Source organism: Sebastes umbrosus, chromosome 24, assembly GCF_015220745.1.
Source record: "Sebastes umbrosus isolate fSebUmb1 chromosome 24, fSebUmb1.pri, whole genome shotgun sequence".
NCBI classification, from domain to species: domain Eukaryota; kingdom Metazoa; phylum Chordata; class Actinopteri; order Perciformes; family Sebastidae; genus Sebastes; species Sebastes umbrosus.
Genome location: NC_051292.1, coordinates 13,909,424 through 13,932,983, shown reverse-complemented (window position 1 = coordinate 13,932,983; position 23,560 = coordinate 13,909,424). Strand labels below are relative to the sequence as shown.

At 41.3% G+C, this 23,560-nt stretch overlaps 1 protein-coding gene across 5 annotated transcripts in view; it reads right to left on the bottom strand.

Moving 5' to 3' along the window:
- LOC119483766 (diacylglycerol kinase zeta-like) overlaps positions 1–23,560 on the bottom strand; it is a 100,988-nt gene that overhangs the window by 70,774 nt on the left and 6,654 nt on the right. For 2 of the 5 annotated variants that reach the window (XM_037762213.1, XM_037762215.1), the window contains exons 2-3: positions 20,671–20,806; positions 20,332–20,471 (exon numbers count right to left, since the gene is read on the bottom strand). In XM_037762213.1, coding sequence (XP_037618141.1) covers positions 20,332–20,471; positions 20,671–20,793 — 263 coding nt within the window. In that variant the 5' untranslated portion in view covers positions 20,794–20,806. Of the gene's footprint in view, positions 1–1,463; positions 1,590–3,720; positions 5,100–20,331; positions 20,472–20,670; positions 20,807–23,560 lie in introns of those variants that run through there. The other 3 variants (XM_037762212.1, XM_037762214.1, XM_037762211.1) reach the window with 3 other exon arrangements.

Here is a 23,560-nt window from a genome sequence, read left to right as displayed (position 1 = left end):
GACTTCATGGTTCTACTCATCATGACGATATAAGAGCGCAATCCAGAAAAAGCTGACTAAAAGGAAACAGCATTCACCCATTCACACACCCATTCACACACTGACGGCAGAGGCTGCGTACTGTCTGTATAGAGCGTACAGATTCATGCAGTGATTACTCACTGTCTTGAAAGGAGTTGGATGAGAAAATGGATATAAGTTTCATCTCAGTGTATCCATTACATATACAGGTCCAGGACGTGTTTATCCAAGCTTAGCACAAATACTGGAAACGGGGGGAAAAACCAGTTGTCAAATTTGCCTTATTTTAACCTGCAATTAGTAACTGAACTCTGTTTTTGGTCTCCGCTAAGCTGAGGAAAATATCTGTCTCTTTAGCTGCTAAATACTCGACTATGTTCACCAGCTAGTCTCTAACTGGTGCTGGACAGCTTGTGCACGGTGGGTTTTACAGGCTGCCTGCTGCTGCTGGAAATGACAGCTGAACCAAAACAGTGAAGTTGCAAGCCAGAAAACAATGAGCTAAGAAACAGTGTGGGGTGATACTCTTCTGTAGGTTCATTACTATACGATCGACAAATTTCACATGATTAAAGCCACTTTAAATATTGCATCTTGTTGGTTAGCAAGGCACCGACCAACATGGCCAAGAATAGCTTTGCTTTTGGAGTCTAAAAGCCTTAAATCTTGCGAGAAAGTTGCCAAGTTGCCAACACCGACAGTCCGTCCCTTCGCGCCTCGCTCCAAAGACACTCCCCCAACATTATCATTATGAACGTAGACTACGTACTCACAGCTGTCAAGCTATAGCAGCTTTGTGGAAGATTCCGAGATGCCATGCCATTGTTCCGACGGCCCATTAGTCCGAAACCCCAATAGTCTGGAAAATGTGCCGCCAGCCCGTTGTCCCGAACAGAAGCACATGACTTATTATTATATAAAATGACGTCATCAAACCTTTCCAGTTGCGATATTATACTACAGCGAAGGCATGACTCTTCTCAGCTAACTTTCGGTGAGAGAGCAAAGTTGCCAAAATGTTGTAGTGTTCCTTGAAAATGTTCTTAATGTGTCTTTCAAAGATTTTAATGCTCTGCTTATTTGCACAATGTAAAGTTGATTTTTAAAAGTCCCGGTTACAGTTGCTCACACCGACAGGAGTCGACCAACAAGAGTAAAATCTAAAGTTGTGGGAAACATTGAGGTTGCGTGACCTTGTTGGCCAGATTGAATTTTGCCCCCCCGCCCCCTTTTGTCTGAGTTGACTGAAGACTAGGAAGAACACAGCACTGCATCAGCCCGCTAACAACCTGACCCAACTAATCCAACACAACAATCAAAAAAAGTTATTTCTACCTCGCTAAATTCAACATTTTAAGAATCTTAAATAAAGCTCATGCAATAAGTTACTTTCTGTCCTCATAAGTATTCTAAAAAAAACAAAGAATAAATTAGGAGCCAACCTGAAAGAGGAGGAGAAAATTATCCATCCATGCTTCCACTCCTCATCTATCTATCTGCCGAGCGCTCACTAAACTGTGACCGCTAATGTGGCGCAGAGAGAGGGAAAGAGAGAGGGAGGGGTGAGAGAGACAGAGAGAGAGAGAGAAAGAGGGCGTGGCCCAGAGACAGAGAGAGAAAGAGAGAGCCTGAGAGAGGACTAAAATAACTTGTGTGTACTTCCTTGACGAGCTGAACTGTGACAAACGTTCACACACACACATACAAACATCAAGTGCTGAGAGAAAGAGGAAACAGAAAAAGGCCTAAGACAGATAGAGTGATTGTGAGTCACATCTCCCTTTCTACAGCACACTGTTTGATGTCTGTTTCAATGAGGAATTCAAGACTGAAGAGGTGTGAACTGAAGGTGCACGGTACATGTAGCAAACCTGCTGCAAAGAAATGAGCATTTCACCTCTACTATACTGGGTCCATACAATCTAGATTTACAGTAATGAGTTGTTAAAACAAATTGAACTACAGCAGGGCAAGAATACGCAAAATTCAACCAAACAAAATAACACTGTTTAATCTTCACATGTGTCGTCGGCCTATACGTTAGAGTGTGTTTGTGCCACTAACCGGGGCTGTACAGTCCATGGCACAAACTCAAATTCAGCCAGCCAGACTTTCTCAGTTTACATTGGAGTTAGTTGAAAGCCTGGTGTGTCCAATACAGACGCTAAAGGGCACCTTGGTGCGTCGGTATCGGGGACTGACCAAGGTGCGGTACTTGACGCACTCGGAGTGAGACGGGTTGGAATACCACAAAATGTAAAACTTTAATAAATGTGAGATAATGTGATAATTGATCAGTTTTTTCTACAGAAGCCAAGTTTGTCCCTGAGAGGACAACAAGAAAATGTGTCATTTTTTACCTGATTATTTTAAGGAAGTAACCAGATGACGTGACACAAACTTATCTTAATATCACAGGCCCGCGGTTCACTCTATTTCAATCCTTATCACAACATTGGTCAGAGGACATTGCACTTAGATATTTCCCTCAAATCATTCAGCCTTATGATTAGAGTTGTTCCGATACCAGTATCAGAAATGCGTCCGATACTGCCCAAAATTTGTTATCGGGTATAGGCAAGTATGCACGTCTATGTATCGATCTGATACCGTCATTTATTCACCCAGAAAAAAACTGAAATCAATTCTTCTTTCGCCGCTCCAAAACAGCAGCCTTCACTGTGCTGTCAGCCTGGAGGTATCATGGTGAAATGGTATCGGAACATCTCTACTTATGAGAGAAAGTGATCAGGAGTAGTTTATGAATCGTGGTAAATCAATCTGATAGTTCCACCAGGGTTACACAACATCTCCTGAATCTCTGAAAAGGCACCAGACATACCAAATTAGCCGCTAGTGCAGCACCATGATCCTTCGCTTCCTGACAATTGTTTATTGGTGTGTGTGTAGCCAAAAGCTCGAGGCACGACTGTCATCGTTGTTACTGTTGGCATGACAACTGCTGCCCCGGTTGCCGTGGGAATCGTGTCCCCTCTCCACATGATGACTAGCGACCCGCTGGCAAGGTTACATACAACCCTGACTCACCGGGACGGCGGGAAAAACACGGATTCTCTCCCAAATGGTTGAACTAAACCTTGAATTGCACTCATCAAATGGGTGTCTGTAGGGTTGTGTGATGATCTATACTTGAGGTCTTATGTGTGTCAGAGACAGCAATGTGGGTGTGAAGGTGTGTGTGTGTGTGTGTGTGTGTGTGTGTGTGTGTGCATAGATAAGACTTGTTACTGCAGCTGTGAGCTGCCCTCATGTGACTTGCAAGTACTGCACATCTGTTCACATCCTGTCTAATCAGGGCAGGAGGCTGAGTGACAGCCAATGGCTCCACCTGCTGGTCAAAAGAAGGTATTACACTGAGGAGGGGATCCATCCATGTATTATCTGTAACCTCAGGGTCACTGGGGGGCTGGAGCCGATCCCATTCACGCTCACATTCACACCTATGAGCAATTCAGAGTCAACAATTAACATAACCTGTATGTCTTTGGATTGTGGGAGGAAACCTGAGTACCCGGAGCAAACCCACGCTAACACAGGGAGAACAAACTCCACAAAGACAGGCCGTGTTTGAACCGTCTTCCTGCGAGGCGACAGCGCTAACCACGGCACCATCCACATCCTTTTTTTGGAAACCATTTCATATTCAGGTTCTTGTTTTCACTCGACGTTCAGTCTTACCTCCTGGAGAAGAGCTTGAGTCCGCTTAAAGACTTGGAGCAGCCGGTCAGCGCGTCCTTCTCTTCTTCCACGCATGTCGGAGGGTGCGAGGAGAAGAATGTCGGGACGTTGGAGGAGGGTAGAGAGGAATTGGAGGAGGAGGACGCGGAGCTGAATTCTCTATCACCTGTTACATTTAGCAAGATTTCTCCTTCGATTTCTGTCTCTTCCATTTTTTGTTCAGTGTCTGCTCCCGGCTCAGAATCCATCACAGGCAACTTGTTCACTTCCTTACCCTAACCCTTGGCACATTTTGGCAACAACTCCTGTAATTCTTGCTAAATTTGTAATAAGTCTTGGAATGAAAAGTCCCAAAAATCCTAGAGGAGGACTCCAAACGTTACTTTAAGTATTCCAAATATTCCCCAAGGAAGTTCATAAGGCTATCTACGAAATCACCAAGCTGCAGATGCAATCTTCCATAAAAAATATCCCCACTCTCGAGCCCCAGCTGCTTCACCGCAGTCACGTCATTAAGTTCTCATAGGAGGAAATACAACCTAGAACCATGAGACAAAGACTGATTGTGTTTATGCTCAAAGAACCAAAGGGAGCACACCAGGGTACTATATTAAAATCACTACATTTAAAGAACTCCTGGATCTCAGGACTGTTCCAAAAGCTACTCCAAACTACTACATGTACTATACACACAGTATTACAATGAAACCTGCTCAATGAAATGTATTCTGCTCCAGCTGCAGCAACAACAGCACTACAAACATTAAAGTTTCATGTCTAAACAAAGTAGCATTATGAAGGTACAACTCAAACTAAGTGTTACGCTCAGTAATTTAACTACAATGAACGCTTAAACTGCTCTAGGACTTCAAATATGGCTACCCTGCAGAGGCTACAAAGTCAATAATCCACATGCCAAAGGTCTTTTACAAGACACACAAGGTGTGTGTGTGTGTGTGTGTGTGTGTGTGTGTGTGTGTGGAGAGAGAGAGATTAGTGTCGAGTCCTGAGGGAGATAATCCGTCCCAACATTTCTCTCCACATCTCCCACTCAGCAGCAGTAGTATCAGTAGTAGTCCAGTGTTTCTGTGACACTCTTCTTAGTTGCTTCTTGTTTTCCTTCCTCTGTCTTCTTCCTTCCTCTCTTCCTCTTCTTCCTCTTCTTCTTCACACTCTGTTTCCTCTCCTCCTCGTCCTCCTCCCCCCCTCTCTTTTTCTTTAGTTTCTTGCAGAGTTTAATTACACTCCATGTGAGGCGTACGTTGACACACACACACACACACACACAACTGCACGCTGCAACACGCGCCCTTTGGTAAATACTAACTGCTCCTCTACTACCCGTCCGGCTCTAAACCAGGAAGTGGATAATGACTACAATCAGGGTCTTGCTGTTAGCTGCCCGGTCACATGCCTGACTGAAAGTCTCTCACTTCTGAAGAGACTGAGGCCGTCTGGTTTGTGTTGCACTGTTTACATCACGATGCATGTGTGCATTCCATGTAGCCTACCAAACAGGAACATGTTTCAGTGTTGAACATTTATCAGGGTAATTTATGGTGGTTCGTTGCTACATGATAATCACAGCCTTATGGAACTTTACAGCCACAAACTAGAGACCTAGAGCTTTCAGAGGATGAATGGCTTTCCTAGTTAGATTGACAATAAGGGGGGTTCTGAGTGTTCGCCATCCAATCGCCAAAAATGCAAATTCTTGCAGAAATCAACAAATGTCAAAAGTTTTTGATCCCAAATCACAGCATGGCTTTTTCTATGGTGTTCCTCAAGGTCTTGGTGTCTTAATGTGGTATTTCGGAGGGATTATTGATCATATTTATCTATTATCGATAGGTAAAAAATGGTTAAATTTAGCACCAAATCTGTGTAACAAATGGTATCAACTCAACAATTGCTGCAACAACTTATGAGACATAATAGAGCATAAGGATGGACATCATATACTTCTATTATAATGTTATAAACCTTCATACACTGACTGTTCACAACCAAGCCACAAATCAGATATGTATCAGATTTTGGAGCACATATAAAGTATTAACGAATTATTAATGCTGATTCAATGTGAGCTGGATTACACAATTTAATATGAATAAATTCAAAGGGTAAATAAAATCCTGCACAGCCTCAGCAACTTTACTGTTTCACTGAAACACACTCACACAAACAGCAAGCTCAACGCTTCTCCACACGAGGGAGCTGCCCAGCAGGCAGACAAACAACACGGTCCGTGATCCAGTATCCAGTAACGGGGTTGCCTCATGAGTTTCAGCACAGTAATGAAGAACACGTTCAGGCCTTAAATTCCTGAACAATGACAGATATTGATCCAGAAACCCTCACAGGTACTGCATTTAGCATGAAACAATATGCTCAAATCATAACATGGCAAACTGCAGCCAAACAGACAACAACAGCTGTCAGTGTGTCAGTGTGCTGACTTGACTATGACTTGCCCCAAACTGCATGTGATTATCATAAAGTGGGCATGTCTGTGAAGGGGAGACTCGTGGGTACCCATAGAACCCATTTACATTCACATATCTGGAGGTCAGAGGTCAAGGGACCCCTTTGAAAAATGGCTATGACCGTTTTTTCCTCGCCAACATTTAGCGTTAAGTTTGAAGCGTTATTTAACCTCCTTCATGACACGCTAGTATGACATGGTCAGTCCTCCACTACAGGAAGTACAGATCCATAGAAATGATAAGACATGACAGTGTGTGACATATGATGACTTTGTGTACGTGTGATGTGACAGGCTGGCCATATGTTTGACTCTGATATGAGCTGACGTGAGCAACGTTATGACCGTGTTTGATGACACTGAATGACGCAGGAATGAGTCAGCGGAGCATCACTGTGCATACGGTGATATTTTGTTAGTAAAGATCAGAGTGGATTATCCAACATAGGAGTCTCAGGTCTCACACTGAAGGACCTACTTTCATTCAAAATCATTCGGTATATTGTAGGACTGTCAGTGTTAAGGCAATAATAACACTTTATTGTAAATTTGTTTTAATGCCACTCACTTCTTTAATGCATTAATGCGACTTTTAAGTTTTCAATTTTTGTGAGGAAAATTTGGCATAGGCATTTTCCAAAGGGGTCCCTTGACCTCTGACCTCAAGATATGTGAATGTAAATGGGTTCTATGCAGTGCTCGAAGTGTGCCAGTACGCAGCGGTACCGATAGAACCCTTTTTACCCGTTTGAAAATGGCCATGTCAGTTTTTCCCCGCCAAAATTTAGCGTAAGTTTGGAGCGTTATTTCGCCTCCTTCGCAACAAGCTAGTATGACATGATTGGTACCGATGGATTCATTAGGTTTCATATGATACCAGTATCTTCACTCTAGCTTTAAAACTGAGCCACTACGACCTCCAAACGACTGATTGCGTTAATGCGTTAAAGTAATTAGTGGCGTTAAAACGAGTTTGCGTTAACATGTTGTTATCTAACTTTAACCTAATGATTTGATGATGAAAAGCAACAACAGTCAAGAGTGCACATTTAGCTGCCATGGTAACAGGCAGACTGACACACCAACTGACTGACTGGAAGAAGCGTTCCCATCCTTTACTTCAGTGAAGCTGAGTTGGCGGAGCTTGTAGGGGTTGATATGCAGCCTGGGACAGCACCGTCTTTGTGCAGATTTGAAATGCAGAACAGGGCAGTGATTGGTCACACTTACTAGCATTATTTAACAGATATTTTATAAGGAATGGGTCAAATATCAATGTAAAGGATGTAAGAATTGTCATTCTTTCTATCAGAATGGGTTATTTATCAAACACCTCTTTCAGGATTTTAATGGAAACGACATCTTTATTGTGATTATGGCATCAGCATTACTTAACTGTCCTGATTGTTACATAAAAATATTGTTTTTTATAGCAATAAATGATCTATATGCTGTGTGTAGGAGAGGGGATAAAAGCATTTGATTATGGTTTCTGACAGACAGAACACATCTCACACAGACACACACCTGCTCCTCTCCTTTCTGTCACTGTTCCCTCTCATCCGTCGCCCACTCAGCATTTCCATGACAAATAAAATGCCACTCGAAAGCATGACACACAATTCAGAGAGATCCTTTTAACTTCCCAACACCCACTGCTGACCTATTTTCTTCGTTCCTGTCTAACGAAGGACTCTGATTATGAATGCTAACCTTAATCCTAAACCTGACCCCAAAGCAAAACACTTTTCCTAATGAGTAGCTAAAAAAGGTCCCGAGCAGGGAGCCCAGGTTCACATCTGATAACACAGTGGTAATGTAAGACATGAACATCAGAACTGCTGTCTGTGATTGTGGAGATTAGCAGCTGTGGAAATCACATCTACAGATAAAATAATACTTGGTCTTTGCTTAATGTATTAAACTAAGAGTTGTACTTAATAGTAAGTGGCATTAAACCTGTTGACTGTCATGACAACTGTATGGAGGACAGAACCTTCCAAAATCAGAAAATAAATGAATAAATAAATAAATTACACAATAAATAAATAAATATGTCATTAAAAGTAGCATTTTTTTAAAATTTGCTTCTTTATTTATTTATCGCTGTATTCACTCCCTTATTTATTTAGTCTTGGTTAAATGTCCCTTTTATTTATATGTATGTATTTTTGCATTTATTTTTTATTTAATCATTTATTTTTGAATGTTTTTTATTTATTTATTTATTATTTTTGCATTTATTTTCCATTTACTTTTAAATTAATTTATGTATGCATTTATTCATTCATTTCTACAGGATTTTCCCTTTTATGTATTCTTTTTACATTTCTGCTTCATTATGCAAATGAGGGGGCTGTCACCCAAAAGAAATGTGTAAAGAAAAGAATACAGAAAAACGCAAAGGGAAAATCATGCATTGATGAATAAATTAATTAATTAATTAATTAATTAATTAATTAATTAATTAATTAATTAATTAAAAAATAGATATATAAAATAGATTAAAAAAAATAAGCGCAAAAATAAATAAATTAAAAAATAAAAAATAAATGAATAAATTAAAAATAAATTACAAAAATAAATGAATGAATTTCAAAATTAATAAAACTAAATACATAAATAAATAAAAAAGAAAATTAAACAGAAGAGTAAATCAATAAGGGAATTAATACAAAGATAAATAACTAAAGAAGCAATTTAAAAACAGAAACATCAATTTATGTCACATTTTATCAATTAATTCATAGCTACATTTATTTTTAATATTATTATTGCTACCTTTAATGACATGTAATTATTCATCGAGTCATTTATTTATTTATTCATTTATTTTTTATTTTGGCAGGTTCCATCCTCCATACAACTGGGTCTTTTGATGAAGATAAATACTTATCTCATGCTAGTGTTCCATTTATGTGTCAAATGAAGTGTTAGATGTGGTAGTAATTGTGATAGTAGGAGCATTATTTGTGACAGTAGCAGTGACAATATAGTAGTAGCAGCAGTACTACTAGGCAGATGTTGTAGCGTCAGCAGCAGTTGTAGAAGTTGTTGGTGATTAGACCCCATCATCATTACTTAATGGGGGTAGTGATGCCATGAGCTGTACAGGAATAATGGAGTCAAGACACTGGATGAACTCAGAGGAAGGACCATAGACTGTATAAAATATGGACGTAGTCTCTGTGACGTCACCCAATAAAGTTTCTGAAGAGCAAAAATGAAGCTCAAAGTGGGCGGCTCCGGCTGTCGCCATCTTGGCAGTGACGACCAAGCCTAACTCACGGCTAAGAAAATGAGGTCTGTCTAATTGTTGCAACAATTTATGAGACACAATAGAGCATACCCCTCTAAAAAAGAGGTCAGAATGGTAAGGGGTTAATGTAACTTTGACAAAAGCATCCAGCAGACTGAATGTTCACAGTGATGTGCACGTAAAAAACCAAAGAGAGAGGTTGATGAATCACCAAGTACAGATCTGCACCATCTGTCTGCTGACTGTGTCAGCTCCATCTGTGGACCCTTGTCAGCGCCAATACACCCGTGAGTCAGGATGAATTTTTTACGACATGGTTACGCAGCAGATTTAATGTTATTCCGGATGAAATGATGATTTAGTACTTCACTACACAACAATGCTGCAGAAATCAATCCTGTAAATCACTTATTATCCAGACTGATTGTATCACAATCATAATATTAATTGTGGCATAACTATTGATTTAGTGTTTTGTGAAAACATTTCACCAGTAGCAAAGAAGTGAGATACATTATATGGTATAGTGTATAAGTGACTCTCTCCACTGTGGTGGGGACAGCAGTGATCAGAGACATTGATTAACCTACTTCCTGTCTCTGACCCTGCACACTAACAGCTAATACTAACTGGTTGACCTTCCAGGCAGCTGTTGGTTGCCATCCATTTCCAGTATAAATGGCAACTAACCAACAACAGCATTTACTGCTGTCAGAGTGAGAAACAATGCAGACTTTTCAGACCAATCTGCAGCCTATATAACCATGGAATGGAAGCCACCGGCTTCCTGGATTAGGGCAAGGCCCATGGGGTATGGGGGTATAATGCATGCGCAGTGTAACTGAAGCTGCGGTTGGCTCAATTTCGGCGAGTGCAGGCCAGATTTTACTGCGCATGTGTTGTACCCCCGAAGATATGACTATCACCGTGAAAAGAGATATATAAAATGATATCTCATTGTGCATCAGGCTTTTTACTATTTGATAGTATGATAGTATAGACAACAGAGGCCGGAGTAAACGACATTCGCCTTATTGTTTATTGTTTCATACACACCAAACAGACTATGTGGCTGTGCTCAGCATATTAATGACTTATTACTTATGAAACATCTTGTGTACAAAGATGATTTCAGCCAAATGAGGGCACTGGAGGGAAACTCATTACCTAAATGAAAATGGTTCATTCTCTGGCGCTTACGTTACATTGTGGTCCCTGTGTACCAGTGAACATTTTGTCCTGAGGTGACCTTAAAGGAAAGGCCAGAAGCAACAACAAAACCTTTAGGGTGATAAATATCTGTATCAAATGTTCTGTATTCAGGTCTGCAGGCCTGAGGAGATCTTGCTCTGGTCTAAAACATCAGATGTAGAAACAGACCAACGCAAAGACTAGAGAAGCACAGTAACCGTCACCAGCGGTTCATTATGTTTTCCACTGTCCACTGTCGCCTACTCAAAGCAGGTCATCAGGGCACTGTTCGCAGCACAGCCGTGTTCTGTATTACTACTACAGTTCCATATACATAGATCTCCTCAAAATCACACAAACCCTCAACAGTGACCTGACAGGAAATGTGTGGACACTATTGGGTACAATAATCTCCCCTCTGAGACCCGCGATCAGGACCGACTTTACTGTTTTTCAGAGGCTGTAAAAGGTTCAGTTTTAGTGTTTTATAGTCAAGCTACATCATAAATATCATATGAAACTAGAAAACCTCAGGAATCCATTGGTACCGACCATGTCATAGTAGCTTGTCGGCAAGGAGTTAGGCTAAATTTTGGCGAGGAAAACCTGGCATGGCCATTTTCAAAAGGGGTCCCTTGACCTCTGACCTCAAGATATGTGAATGAAAATGCGTTCTCTGTCTGCCCATGCAGACATGCCCACTTTATGAGAATCAAATGCAGTTTTTGGCAAAAACCATGCAGTTTTTGAATGCAGTACAAATGGGTTATTTTTGCCTATTCTAAAACGGTGCATTGGAATTTTTCTGCATACTGGGGTCCCTAAACAGTCTTGGAATTGCATAACCTGTGGGGACCTGTAGATAATCACAGCCTCGTGAAACTTTACAGCTACAAACTAGAGACCTAGAGCATTCAGAGGAGGGATGGATCAAACTAGAGACTTAGAGCATTCAGAGGATGGATGGCTTTCCTAGCTAGATTGACTGAGCTGTTTACACAACACAAGTGCTCGCCGAAAAATGCAATTCTTGCAGAAATCTCCAAATGTCAAAAGTTTTTAATCCTAAATCACTGCATGGTTTTTTCTATAGTGCTCCTCAAGGTCTTGGTGTCTTAATGTGGTATTTTGGAGGGATTATTAATCATTTTTATCAATTCTCCAGTGGTAAAAAAATGATTAAATTTAGCACCAAATCTGTGTAACAAATGGTATCAACCCAAAAATTGCTTCAACAACTTATGAGACAGCATCTAACAAGTGTTATTCTAGGGATAAGGCTAGAAAGTCTGGGTTTTCACAAGCAGTGGTCACCTTCATGGAGCGGTAGACCGAGTGAGCTGCGGCATCGTCATTCACAAGTAAAGACAAACAACACGCATACTGAGAACTACACAGAGTCCTGCGAACAGAAGGAGTTGGGGGACGTTTTGGATTGGAGGGTTCCCGTCTGTCCTTTTTGCTCTTTATCTCTGCCATCTGCGTTTGCTTCCATCTGGTGTACTGTCGTCGCTCTATTACGCAACTTTCTGGCTTGAGGCAAAGAGTTGCATTGTTCTTCCCCTCCCACTCCCTCAGCTGGTCAAGTTAATGCATCACCACTTGTCAATCATGATCATCGGTATGATAATCAGTATTTTGCCTGAGGCTGAAACTACCACAGACAGCAGAGATCGCAAACACGGACAAAGAGACTAAAAATGTCATTACGACCCACATCCATCCATGGGAGTGGGAGGAAACCGGAACAGGAAAACTTATGGAACCCCTGCACTAGAGGACAGACCATGAGGTTATCTGAATAAAATGGTTCATTCTCTGTTTATCACGATTGTGCTCAGCATTGGCAATCTGTCTTTTACCAGACTGCACTCAAAAAAACAACAATTATATAACTCGTGTTATCAAGTTATATCATCAATGATCGCAATACAAACTGTAGAATGAATGTACCTCGCTCATGTTACAACAAAGGTTGACCCACGCCGTCTGTGCTCACACAGTGGTCTCATTGAAATAAACTAGTGTCTGTTCAGAACGGACCAAATGCTCGGGCGGTGGTGTTACTGCTTGCAGCTTTCTAGAGAACTGCTCACACAAACAACTTCACACTCAACACTGCGTGTTCTCGGGTCCTGAACAATACATCTGCTATGACATAGTTGCGTCACACGCTCAAGTCGTGACTACTCAAGGTCAGAAACACCAGTGAAATAAAGTCTGGTTCACAACAAATACACCACTGGGCAAGGTAGGCAACAAGTCCAACAGCAGGGAAATACAGATTGTACTCCTCCTGTAGAGGAGTACAATCACTTTGTGAGAATTGGGAGCCCATAAAGCATCAATAAATGATTGTACTCACTAATACAGTCTTACTCACGGGGGAAAAACCAACACAGTCTCACGGCAGTTAGTGAAATAGTCATGAAAATTAATCTATTTGATTCGTCTACATAGATACAAATTTCCCTTTTTTCCGTGATGCTCAGCACGACTTTCAACAACATGCGTTTTCCTACGATTGTCCAGCAACAGGTGGCGCCCATGGCAATTTCCACTCCAGTCTTTTCAAAATAAAACTACTTAGCATTAGGAAAATAACACCAGAAGTGCTGTAACTTAAGTACAGAAGTTACGTGACATAAACTACTTAGTTAGGTTTAGGAAAAGATTGCGGTTTGGGTTAAAATAACTCCGGAAGTGGCGTAACTTAAGCACGGAAGTTACTTGGCAAATAAATCAATTTTGACTTGGAACATGAACACCGGTCACCGGTTGACCCACCCATCCATGCCACTCTTTATATTTCCCAGTTCACAATCACGTGGATTACGTGGTGACCACGTGAAATTTGTGTCTGTGTACACAAATCAATACATTCAATTTCGTGAATATTTCACAAACAGCTGTGCGACTGGGCTGGAAAAACACAACCAAGTCGCTTGCTTTGACATACACAGTAGGTATAAAGCACAGCATAAATTTAATGAGCGGTAATAAGTTAGTATGGCAGAAATGTACACAATTTGAGTTGCAATGGCAGAGGGGTGCTGTTCCTGTAAGCTATCTTCTTGTGTTCCTTGACTCCAGAACACGAGTCTGTAGAGCCCTGAAGCCCCGCTGTTGAACAGAGCGCCATTCGCTTGTTTATTCAAAGTTATATTAATTTGTGTCCAAAATTGGACCAAATTTGAAAAAGCACCCCCTTGGGTCCCCAGCAACACACCCACCAAGTGTGAAGTAGATCGGATGAGCAGTTCTCGGGATATGTGACAGAGATTCCTCACTTTATAGTTAGATGGGGAGGTTTTTTCATGCAGTGTTGTTGTCAGTGTGAACACAACCTCAGGTTATTAGATGGCTCGTGTACGCTACAAAGATGAGATTTTAATAATGGTGCAAAGAGAAAAAAAAAAGCTCATACAGTGGCCGAAATGAAAACAGTTCATCTTTTTGGAGCATGAATGTCCTGATTAAATTCTCTTATTTGTGGTGTAGAGGAGGACATTCTGTCCAGAAGGTAGCACAAGACCTAGTATAGTGGTTCCCAACCTGGGGTCCGGGTAAAGGATTTGTCTGCTCTGAGGTTGGCAAAATTACATTTGCTGTATAACTTAAATCATAATAACACACTTACTAGATAATTTATACAGAAGTCGACAAAAAGATATATATTTTTTGCTTCTTGGTTGCAAAATCTAAGGAAATATTCTGCTTCAATCCATATTTGTCGGCGTTTAGCTTATCAAAAACAACAATTTCACTGCGGTCAAAAATCAATTTCCTTCACCTGCATTAACGGGGCGGTCTAGCAGCAATCTAACCACAATATCAAAAAATCTATTTTGTCTCTAACACTATTATAGTAAGTTAATCAAATCGTTACAACAACAAAAAAGATCTTATTGTATGTATATCTGCATTCACTTGGCGAATCCGACATGACGTCATCACCTCATCTATGTTGACGAAACTGACGAGTTCTATTCATTAAAGAAAATTGATTTAATAAAAATAGACTAACTCATTTCATACACTTTATTCAAACTGGGGATTTTGGTCAAGGATTTGTAATTTTTTTCAGTGTGATGACGCTACACAGACCTGTGTCACTAACAAGCCAGAAACACACTGCAAGCGTGCTGTCAAGGCTGACTGCATTAGCGGACATCACAAAAACCTTTCTAATCCTGTTTGGCTTGTCTGTTTTATTTCCACTATGCATCCTTCAAACATAAGACATATCTCATTATACAGAATAAACACAATTAGCAGTATTATGGCCAGGAAGACAGGGCCTGATGTCTGATTCTTATCATCATCTGTCAGCTGCAACAACACGACATGTATGAAGTCTTTACAGGCGTCTGAAGGCAGCAGGTCTGTGCTTATGGCACGCTTTAACATTTAATAGCCAGGCAGGATATTCATTCGAGATATCTGCAGCGTCATTTTGCCTAGTCATAACTGTAATTCACGATGTTCCTAATTCTATTTTGCCTGGGCAAAACTCTAATTTTAGATATCCGTAATTACATTTTGACTAGTACAATTCATTCATGTGTACGCGGGTTCTCATTACAGATATCCACAATTCAGTCGCAGATATCCGCCATGTGAATTACGGATATCCGCAACTGAATAGTGACTAGTCAGAATTCCAGTTCAAGACATCTTTAATTCCCTTCAATTGATGATCTCTACATTGTCCTTTTTAGATATCTAAAATTGAATTTTGACTAATGACAAAATGACGTTGTAGATATCTCCAACTGGAGTTAGTCTGAATGTAATTACAGATATCTAGAATTAGAGTATTGACTAGGTGAAATGACTACTATGGCGCTGCACTGCGTATGGGTTTATAAAGTGTGACGATAAAGTGTGACGATAAATCTACAACACGTACATTTCTACAACAACTCTCTAGCGAACAAAGCTCTCGTTGGCCACAGATTCCTCGATGATGAGCTCTTTCTATCTCATGTCCTTTTCTAACTATCTGATCCCCGACCGCTCGTCGTCTCACAGCCGGCTGCACATAGAGACCGATGTTATGTGTCCAGCTCGGAGGACTAAAGGCTCGTCGTATGTGTTTTAACAACTTATGAGTTATTGATCAGTTTGAATCTGTGAATATCTTTCCAACGTTACCGAACTATCCAAGTTAGAAAAAGCTTCTGCTGACACTGTTCAGATGCTTTGTTTGGCCGATATCCAACTGGAAGCCTTGATGAGCAACGTCATGACAACAACTCTGACTAGTCATAATGAGGTTTGAAATATCTGTAACTTATTTAGGATAGTCAGAACTGAATTACAGATATCTGTAACTGTCGTTTTGAGTAGTCACAATGACGTTATAGATATCTGGAATTAATCACGACTAGTCAAAATGCCATTGTGGATATCTCTGATGTAAATTCCGGATAGTCAAGCTCAGCTATTAAATGTTAAAACGGCTCGCCATGTGTGTCCCATCTGCAGGCTCTATTGTCAGTGTGCGATTACAAATACCAGATGCAGCGGTAACCTTGACTACGTTCTGTGCAAACAGCACCTTGTCACATGAAGCTGGTCAGTCATATTTCTGTATTATAGAGACAAGATGTCATAATCAGACTAAATGATATGGATTCAAAAAGCTGTTGTACAGTGTGAGGGACAGATTTACGGTTTGTAGGAATCCCTGCTGATGTTTCTTTGAAAAAAACATTCATGATGAATAATATTTATTACCTCGTCTGTTCCCAGAAAAGATGAAGTTGACACAGTGTTGCAGTGCCACAGATACAGACTGATCCTTACATAACTCCTCTAGTGAGTCAGGAATTGACAGCCGTACCAGCCTGCCCCACCCCCACCACCAACACACACAAACACACACCAACACACACACAATCCCATCTGGATTACTGATTATACTAAATTATGTTGAGATTATGCCACCACGCCGGCATCTGGCCGATGAGAACAGCGTCACTGTGTCTTACTATCTGACCTCCACCACCAGTGATGGAAAACATCCGTCCTTTTCTGATATGTTACACCTGAAATCCAACACCAGCGGTGACATTTGAAAAGAAAAACAGAAAACATCTGAAGTAGGGCAGGACCAAACCCGTACGCATGTACGATCACGTTGAGCGCTTGGCATGCGTTCATATTCAATATCAGACAGGCTTTTCATAAATACACTTCCCAGGTATTAAAAGTGGGGCTTTTATAGTTTCACTGTAGACTGCTGCCAGTAAACCGTTTTTATAATACCTTTATTATTTCTAACGCAACTTGAGATTTTTGGGTTGTAGCGGCTCAGTTTTAAAGCTAGTGAGTGAAGATTCTGGCAACTCATGAAACTGCAGAACCTAAGGAACCCATTGGTACCAACCATGTTGTACTAGCTTGCCAAGAAGGAGGTTAAATAACGCTCCAAAGATGCCAGAAAAACTGTCCTGGCTATTTTCAAAAGGGGTCCCTTGACCTCTGACCTCCAGATATGTGAATGTAAATGGGTTCTATGAGTACCCACGAGTTTCCCCTTTACAGATATGCCCACTTTATGATAATCACATGCAGTTTGGGGCAAGTCATAGTCAAGTCAGCACACTGACACACTGACAGCTGTTGAGTTTGCCATGTTATGCTTTGAGCATATTGTTTTATGCTAAATGCAGTACCTGTGAGGGGTTCTGGACAATATTTGTCATTGTTTTGTGTTGTTAATTGATTTCCAATAATAAATATATACATACATTTGCATAATGTCGCTGCTCAGCTAGTAGACAGAGATACACAATGTGCAGAGTCGGCATATTTTCACATCGAACTCGGTGAGAGAGTTGGTGGAAAGAAACGGAAGAAGTGAGGAAAGCAAGTAAAGTCAAGAGGACACACACAGAAAGCTCTTCTCATTTCACATCTTCATCTCATCTGATCTTTCCAACACACAGATATTTTCACAGCAACAGGAAGCTAAGTGGTGAGTGAGAGTGGTGTGAAAAAAGGTCGACAGACGCCGCTTTGTTTCATGTACGTATCATAACAACGGCTTGTATATACACCGTCTTATAGGGCTGTGTATTACTGGGGTAACGATTCAATGTATTGTGATATATGGCAATACTGATAGCAAGGTGATATATTGTGATTTTTTTCTGCCATAGTATAAAGAACACACCAGAAATACACAATTTTAAAGTAGGCAAAAACAACAAATGTATACTGTATGCAAAAAACTAAATTTTTTACCCCAAAGTGCATGTGATTATCATAAAGTGTGCATGTCTGTAAAGGGGAGACTCGTGGGTACCCATGGAACCCATTTTCATTCACATATCTGGAGGTCAGAGGTCAAGGGATCCCTGTGAAAATGGCCATGACAGTTTTTCCTCGACAAAATTTAGCGCAACATTTGGAGCGTTATTTAGCTTCCTCAGCGACAAGCTAGTATGACATGGTTGGTACCGATGGATTCATTAGGTTTTTTAGTTTCATATGATGCCAGTATCTTCACTCTAGCTAAAACTCTGGCTAAAACTGAGCCCGCTACAACCTCCGAAAGATCGAGATCACGATACGCAGGTCACGGTAGGTCATTCAAAAAGAGAAACCGGAAAACCTAGGACAGTAGGGGTGTAAGAAAATATGAATAGACATGAGTATCACGTTATTTCCTCTCACGCAGGCGCAGAACATACGCGGTAGTTGGTCGTTGGCTGTAGTCAAGTAACTTTTTGGTCAAGACAAAGGAGACGTGAGGCGACTCAAAGGTTAGCCTTCGTCAACGCTAGTTCTTCGATGTCGGGACGTCAATGAAACAATGCTGACACAGCTTGGTGTTAAGTTACAGTCTAAATAATTCAGTCTGCGTATTCATCATCATCTGTGTATGGACCTGTGTAGGTTTGTGTGTCTATGACAACAAGAAATGATAGAAAACATTCAGCCCAGGGTCAGTGAGAGGGCAGCTGTTAAAGGCAGAGGAGAGACTACAATCAGATTAGAGACTATCACATGCCAACAGTTTCTACGGCAACGGGCAGGGCCAATGTTTCATTCATGGGGAAAGCAACTGCGTTAATATTGACAGTAATACAGTTGGCTGTAATGTGAAAGTGATGGTAAAATCTATTTTAGATCATATCGTTCCGCTGGCTGCCAGGCGAACGGACTTCCCATCACAGAAGCTGCTGGTAAATGAACTGTTGAGGTTAGTAGACTTGAAAATATTTGGCTGGGATCCACAACTACGGAGCCAAGAGAAGATTCCACTTCAGTTTCTATTTAAGTTTGGAAATTTGTTCTGGTAATGGAGGGGAAATCACCACGACACGCTCCCCGAATCCTTTCAGAGTGTCACTGACAATAACCTGGCAACAGATCACATTATGGGTTGCTGTTGACGCTAAGGATTAGACTCTCAAGTAAAAGTACTTTAACGGCATTTTACAATGGTATAAAAGTAAAAAACTGGTCAGTTAAAAATCATTTTCTATAGAGACAAAGCAGTAGTTGACCTTCTCCTCTGAACAGTGACTTTTTGTCCAGTGAACGTACACATGTAGAATCTGTGATGGGTGTCAGCTGAGTGCCTCACATCAGCAGCGTCTTCTCAGTAGAGTAAATGTAATTTGTGACTTCCACCCCTGCTCAGGACTACACCATGTGACCTGAATGATTAGTATGCCCTGAACACAACAGACGGAAACTAGTCAGTGAAATCACTGCTGTGTTTCAGTAGAATAAAAACACTCTAGGCACACTGATACTATTCACACCAGGGTTGTCAAATCCAATCAAATAAACAGCTGTAACTTAATCGCAATAAACAGATCAAAAGGATGCTGAAATAACTACATAGTGATGTTGATTTGGAATAAGTCTGAATTCACGCTTTGTCAGGTCTGTCCACAAGACGACAAGCAAACAACTTTTAAATTGCTTGTTTTCTGAATGGAGTTCGGATGGATCAGTGTCAGGCTATGCAGCTGCTCCATCAACACTAAAGATAAAAGTCATCTAGGCATAGAGTTCAGTCCGGTCTCTGTATAAATATGATGTAGGCCTACTATAGTCGCTCTGGGTGACCACAGATGATATTTTTTTCATCCATTTCGGATTCAACAACGTCAGTGACAGCAAAAGGAGAATCTCAATGCTGACTTTCGTAGACACGGCGTCACCCGAATTTCTCAATGGCACGAATGGCATGAATTTTGCGTGTTTTGCGTTGCCCAGCACAAATTGCCTGCTTCAGCCCCGGAAGGCTGAAGCAGACAGCTGCCAAGCAGCTGAAATATAGAGTGATATTGTGGTTTTAGCTGACGTGTGTCGCCTCACTGTTTTGAGCGATGCTCGTTCACGTCTAATTAGAGCGAGCAAGCGCAAGCCCGACGTTGACCTTCGTTGACTTAACAGCCACAGGTGTCGCTGTTAACAAGCATTTCTGAAAGTTACAAATAGTCCCTTTAACATTTATCACTTTGGATTCACACATATAAACATGTGATACAGCACCTTTAACTGTTAACTTACAAACACACACACATGCACAGTGTCACATGACATTCAGTGAAACACACGCTGTGGCAACTAGTCAGGGCCTGGCTCCAGTGTAACATTCAGGTAAAACAGGTTAGCAGGAAGTGTGCTAGTGTTTAGTGTTTCCTACCTGTAAGACACCTGCTTCCTGAAGGTCAGCTGAGCAAACTCTACCTCCATCTGGGACATTGACAGCTGGCCCTCCACCACATCCTCCTCCTCATCCTCCTCTTCCTCCTCTGGCCCCTCCACCTGCACCTCTCCTGGTACCTAAAAGCAACACAAACACATAGTTTTCATCTGTAATCTTCATCTGAAACCCAACCACACAGTCAACACAACTCCTGGATAACACATGATCCACTCTCACTACAGTGTAATAATGTAGCCTACCAGACTAGGTAGCTGTGCTGGCTGTAGGCAGGTAGAAGGACCCAGTTTTGCAGGCTAAACACCCCCTCACACCCACCTGAAGGCTCCGGGGCTCCAGCGGGCTCTCGAAGCTCCCCTCCCCGGCGAACACGTCCTCCTCCTCGGCTACGTCCTCCAGCTCGGGTCGCTGCACAATCGGAGGAACGGAGTCTCTCATCATCCCTGCGGTGTCTCTGTTTAACGATCAAACAGTGTTATAATGTGGTAGTGATGTTATAAACGGAGCAGTGTCTGTGTAGCGGAGGAGTCTCGGTGTGTTCGGTCACCGGCAGCTCACTGGGAGAACCGGAGCGGACGAGCTTTGAAGGCGGGAGTGAGAAGTTGCCAGCGGAAGGTGAGCGGTGCTCCGGTCCGTCCTCCATCTACATGTTGCAGGAAATCAGCCTGAGCCCTCCCACTTTTCTCTCCCTCTCTCTCTCTCTTTCGTCATCTTTTGAATAATCAATTACTCATTTAATAACGGGGATTAAATTGATTTTATGTTATGTCTCATAAGTCGCTGCAGCATTTTTTGGGTTGATACCATTTGTTACACAGATTTGGGGCTAAATTGATTTTTTGCCACTGGAGAATTGATAAAAAATGATCAATAATCCCTCCAAAATACCACATTAAGACACCAAGACCTCAAGGAACACCATAGAAGAAGCCATGCTGTGATTTGGGATCAAAAACGTTTTGAGATTTCTGCAAGAATTGCATTTTTCGGTATTGAATGGCGAGCAATTGTGTTGTGTAAACTGCTCAGAAACCCCCTTATTGTCAATCTAGCTGGGAAAGCCATACATCCTCTGAATGCTCTAGGTCTCTAGTTTGAGCCATCCATCCTCTGAATGCTCTAGGTCTCTAGTCTGATCCATCCATCCTCTGAATGCTCTAGGTCTCTAGTTTGATCCATCCATCCTCTGAATGCTCTAGGTCTCTAGTTTGATCCATCCATCCTCTGAATGCTCTAGGTCTCTAGTTTGATCCATCCATCCTCTGAATGCTCTAGGTCTCTAGTTTGATCCATCCATCCTCTGAATGCTGTAGGTCTCTAGTCTGATCCATCCATCCTCTGAATGCTCTAGGTCTCTAGTTTGATCCATCCATCCTCTGAATGCTGTAGGTCTCTAGTCTGATCCATCCATCCTCTGAATGCTCTAGGTCTCTAGTTTGTTCAGTTTCAGATTCAGACAACTTTATTGATCCCAAGAAGGGCAATTCAATCACAGCTTACCCCACAAACACACACAGACAACATCCAGACACCCATCCAAAATGTTATGTCAATCATTTCGGGGTCGCTCGCCATCCCGCGGGTCTCAGAGGGTTAATAAGACTTTATAGAGCATTTTGGGTAGACTGGGGTTAGACGCTCATCTCTCTCTCTCTTTCTCTCTCTGGTCATCTAATGAATAAGTAACCATTAATAATGGAGAAGAATTAAATGACTTATTAATTGTATATTCCATTTCTGCCAGTAGATCTCCCTACTTGTTAAACACAGGTCGTTTAAGGCTCTTCTCGTGGGTGATAGTGACCTAGCTATCTTTGAATAGAGACCAAATCATTTTACTGGTGGGTGGGGTTAATCAAAAGAAGTGGTTTTGAGGTCATTTGATGTAATAATAGCACAATATAAACCTGTGTTTGGGTTTCTTATTTACATATAATCTACAAACTCTTTTTACCGTTAATATGAGAATATGGGGAAATCCATTTTTGTATCAAAATGACTCGTGAGGCAGACCGACTGCAGACTTGATTGACTTGATTTATAAGTACAGATTCCTGTATGTAGGGACCATTTAGTGCTCAGGTCTAAAAATAGGAACCAATATTTGTCCAGCCAGGCGTTCCGTCTGGAAGGTAAACAATTTTCTGACCACAGCTTGTCGCTGCCGTAGTCACTCGACTGGATGTAATTGTTTGTGTGTTTAATATTGGAAACATGTTGGAGTTTAATGGACACAGAGAAGTCAACAGGGAGAATAAATGGACTGAGTGAGGCTCAGACTCTAATTAATCTAGGGTAGCCTATTATAGAAACATGTTTTGTTATATTTGTTAAAATTCTCATTACAACAGGAATCAATAAATCTGATTACCTGTGGCTGTAATAAGCCCGTCCAGTCATTTCATTGCGCCTACCTGCCAGTCTACTTATCTACCTGCCTGCGTGCACTCATTGCGCGTCACCAGAATCAGCTGTGAGTACTAATAATAACCATGTTCGTTGTTTACATTCATAATGATCATTTTGGGGGAGTGGCTTTGGAGGCAGGTCTGAAGGGACGGACTCTCAGTGTTTTGGAGGTAGCGCTGCTGGCTACTTAAATTAGAAACGAGTTGGTGTTTTTCAGTTGGATAGTTTCAAAATGTAGCCTACTGTTGTTGGTTTTCTCCAACGTTGCCAACCCCAGCTTTAAAGCCTCTGCAGATGACATACTGGCTTTTCCTGTTGTCTCATTAGAACGTATTAATATCTCTGTGCGTGGGCAGTGATGAGGAGCCTGGCGTGTTGTTTATGTAACTGTTATTGCTGGGATCTCTGTTATTACACGACCGTGTCAACTTGAGAGCAACCCCCTCATGTGGTATTACATGTAGCATAAGCTCAGCTCAGCAGGCTGTATTACTCGTAGTATATGTTCATTCACATATACTACAATGATCTGTTGGTCTGTCATATTTTACCGAAATATCCTGTGTTGAACACTAAAATATTAAAAATGTTTTATTTTCAGTCCGAAATGGCGGCAGCAGATGTTGTCAAAAAAATAGTTTTGTCGCTTTTTTTTAATCATTGGAGTGTCTTTTATCTTTAAACAAGTACTGCTAATGTGTCATCCCACCTAGATCTGTGTATAACTCCATACTGCACCCTGCTGGTGTCAGATTGTACTTGTTACTGTGTTTCCTGTGCTGAGGTATGAGAAAAGGAT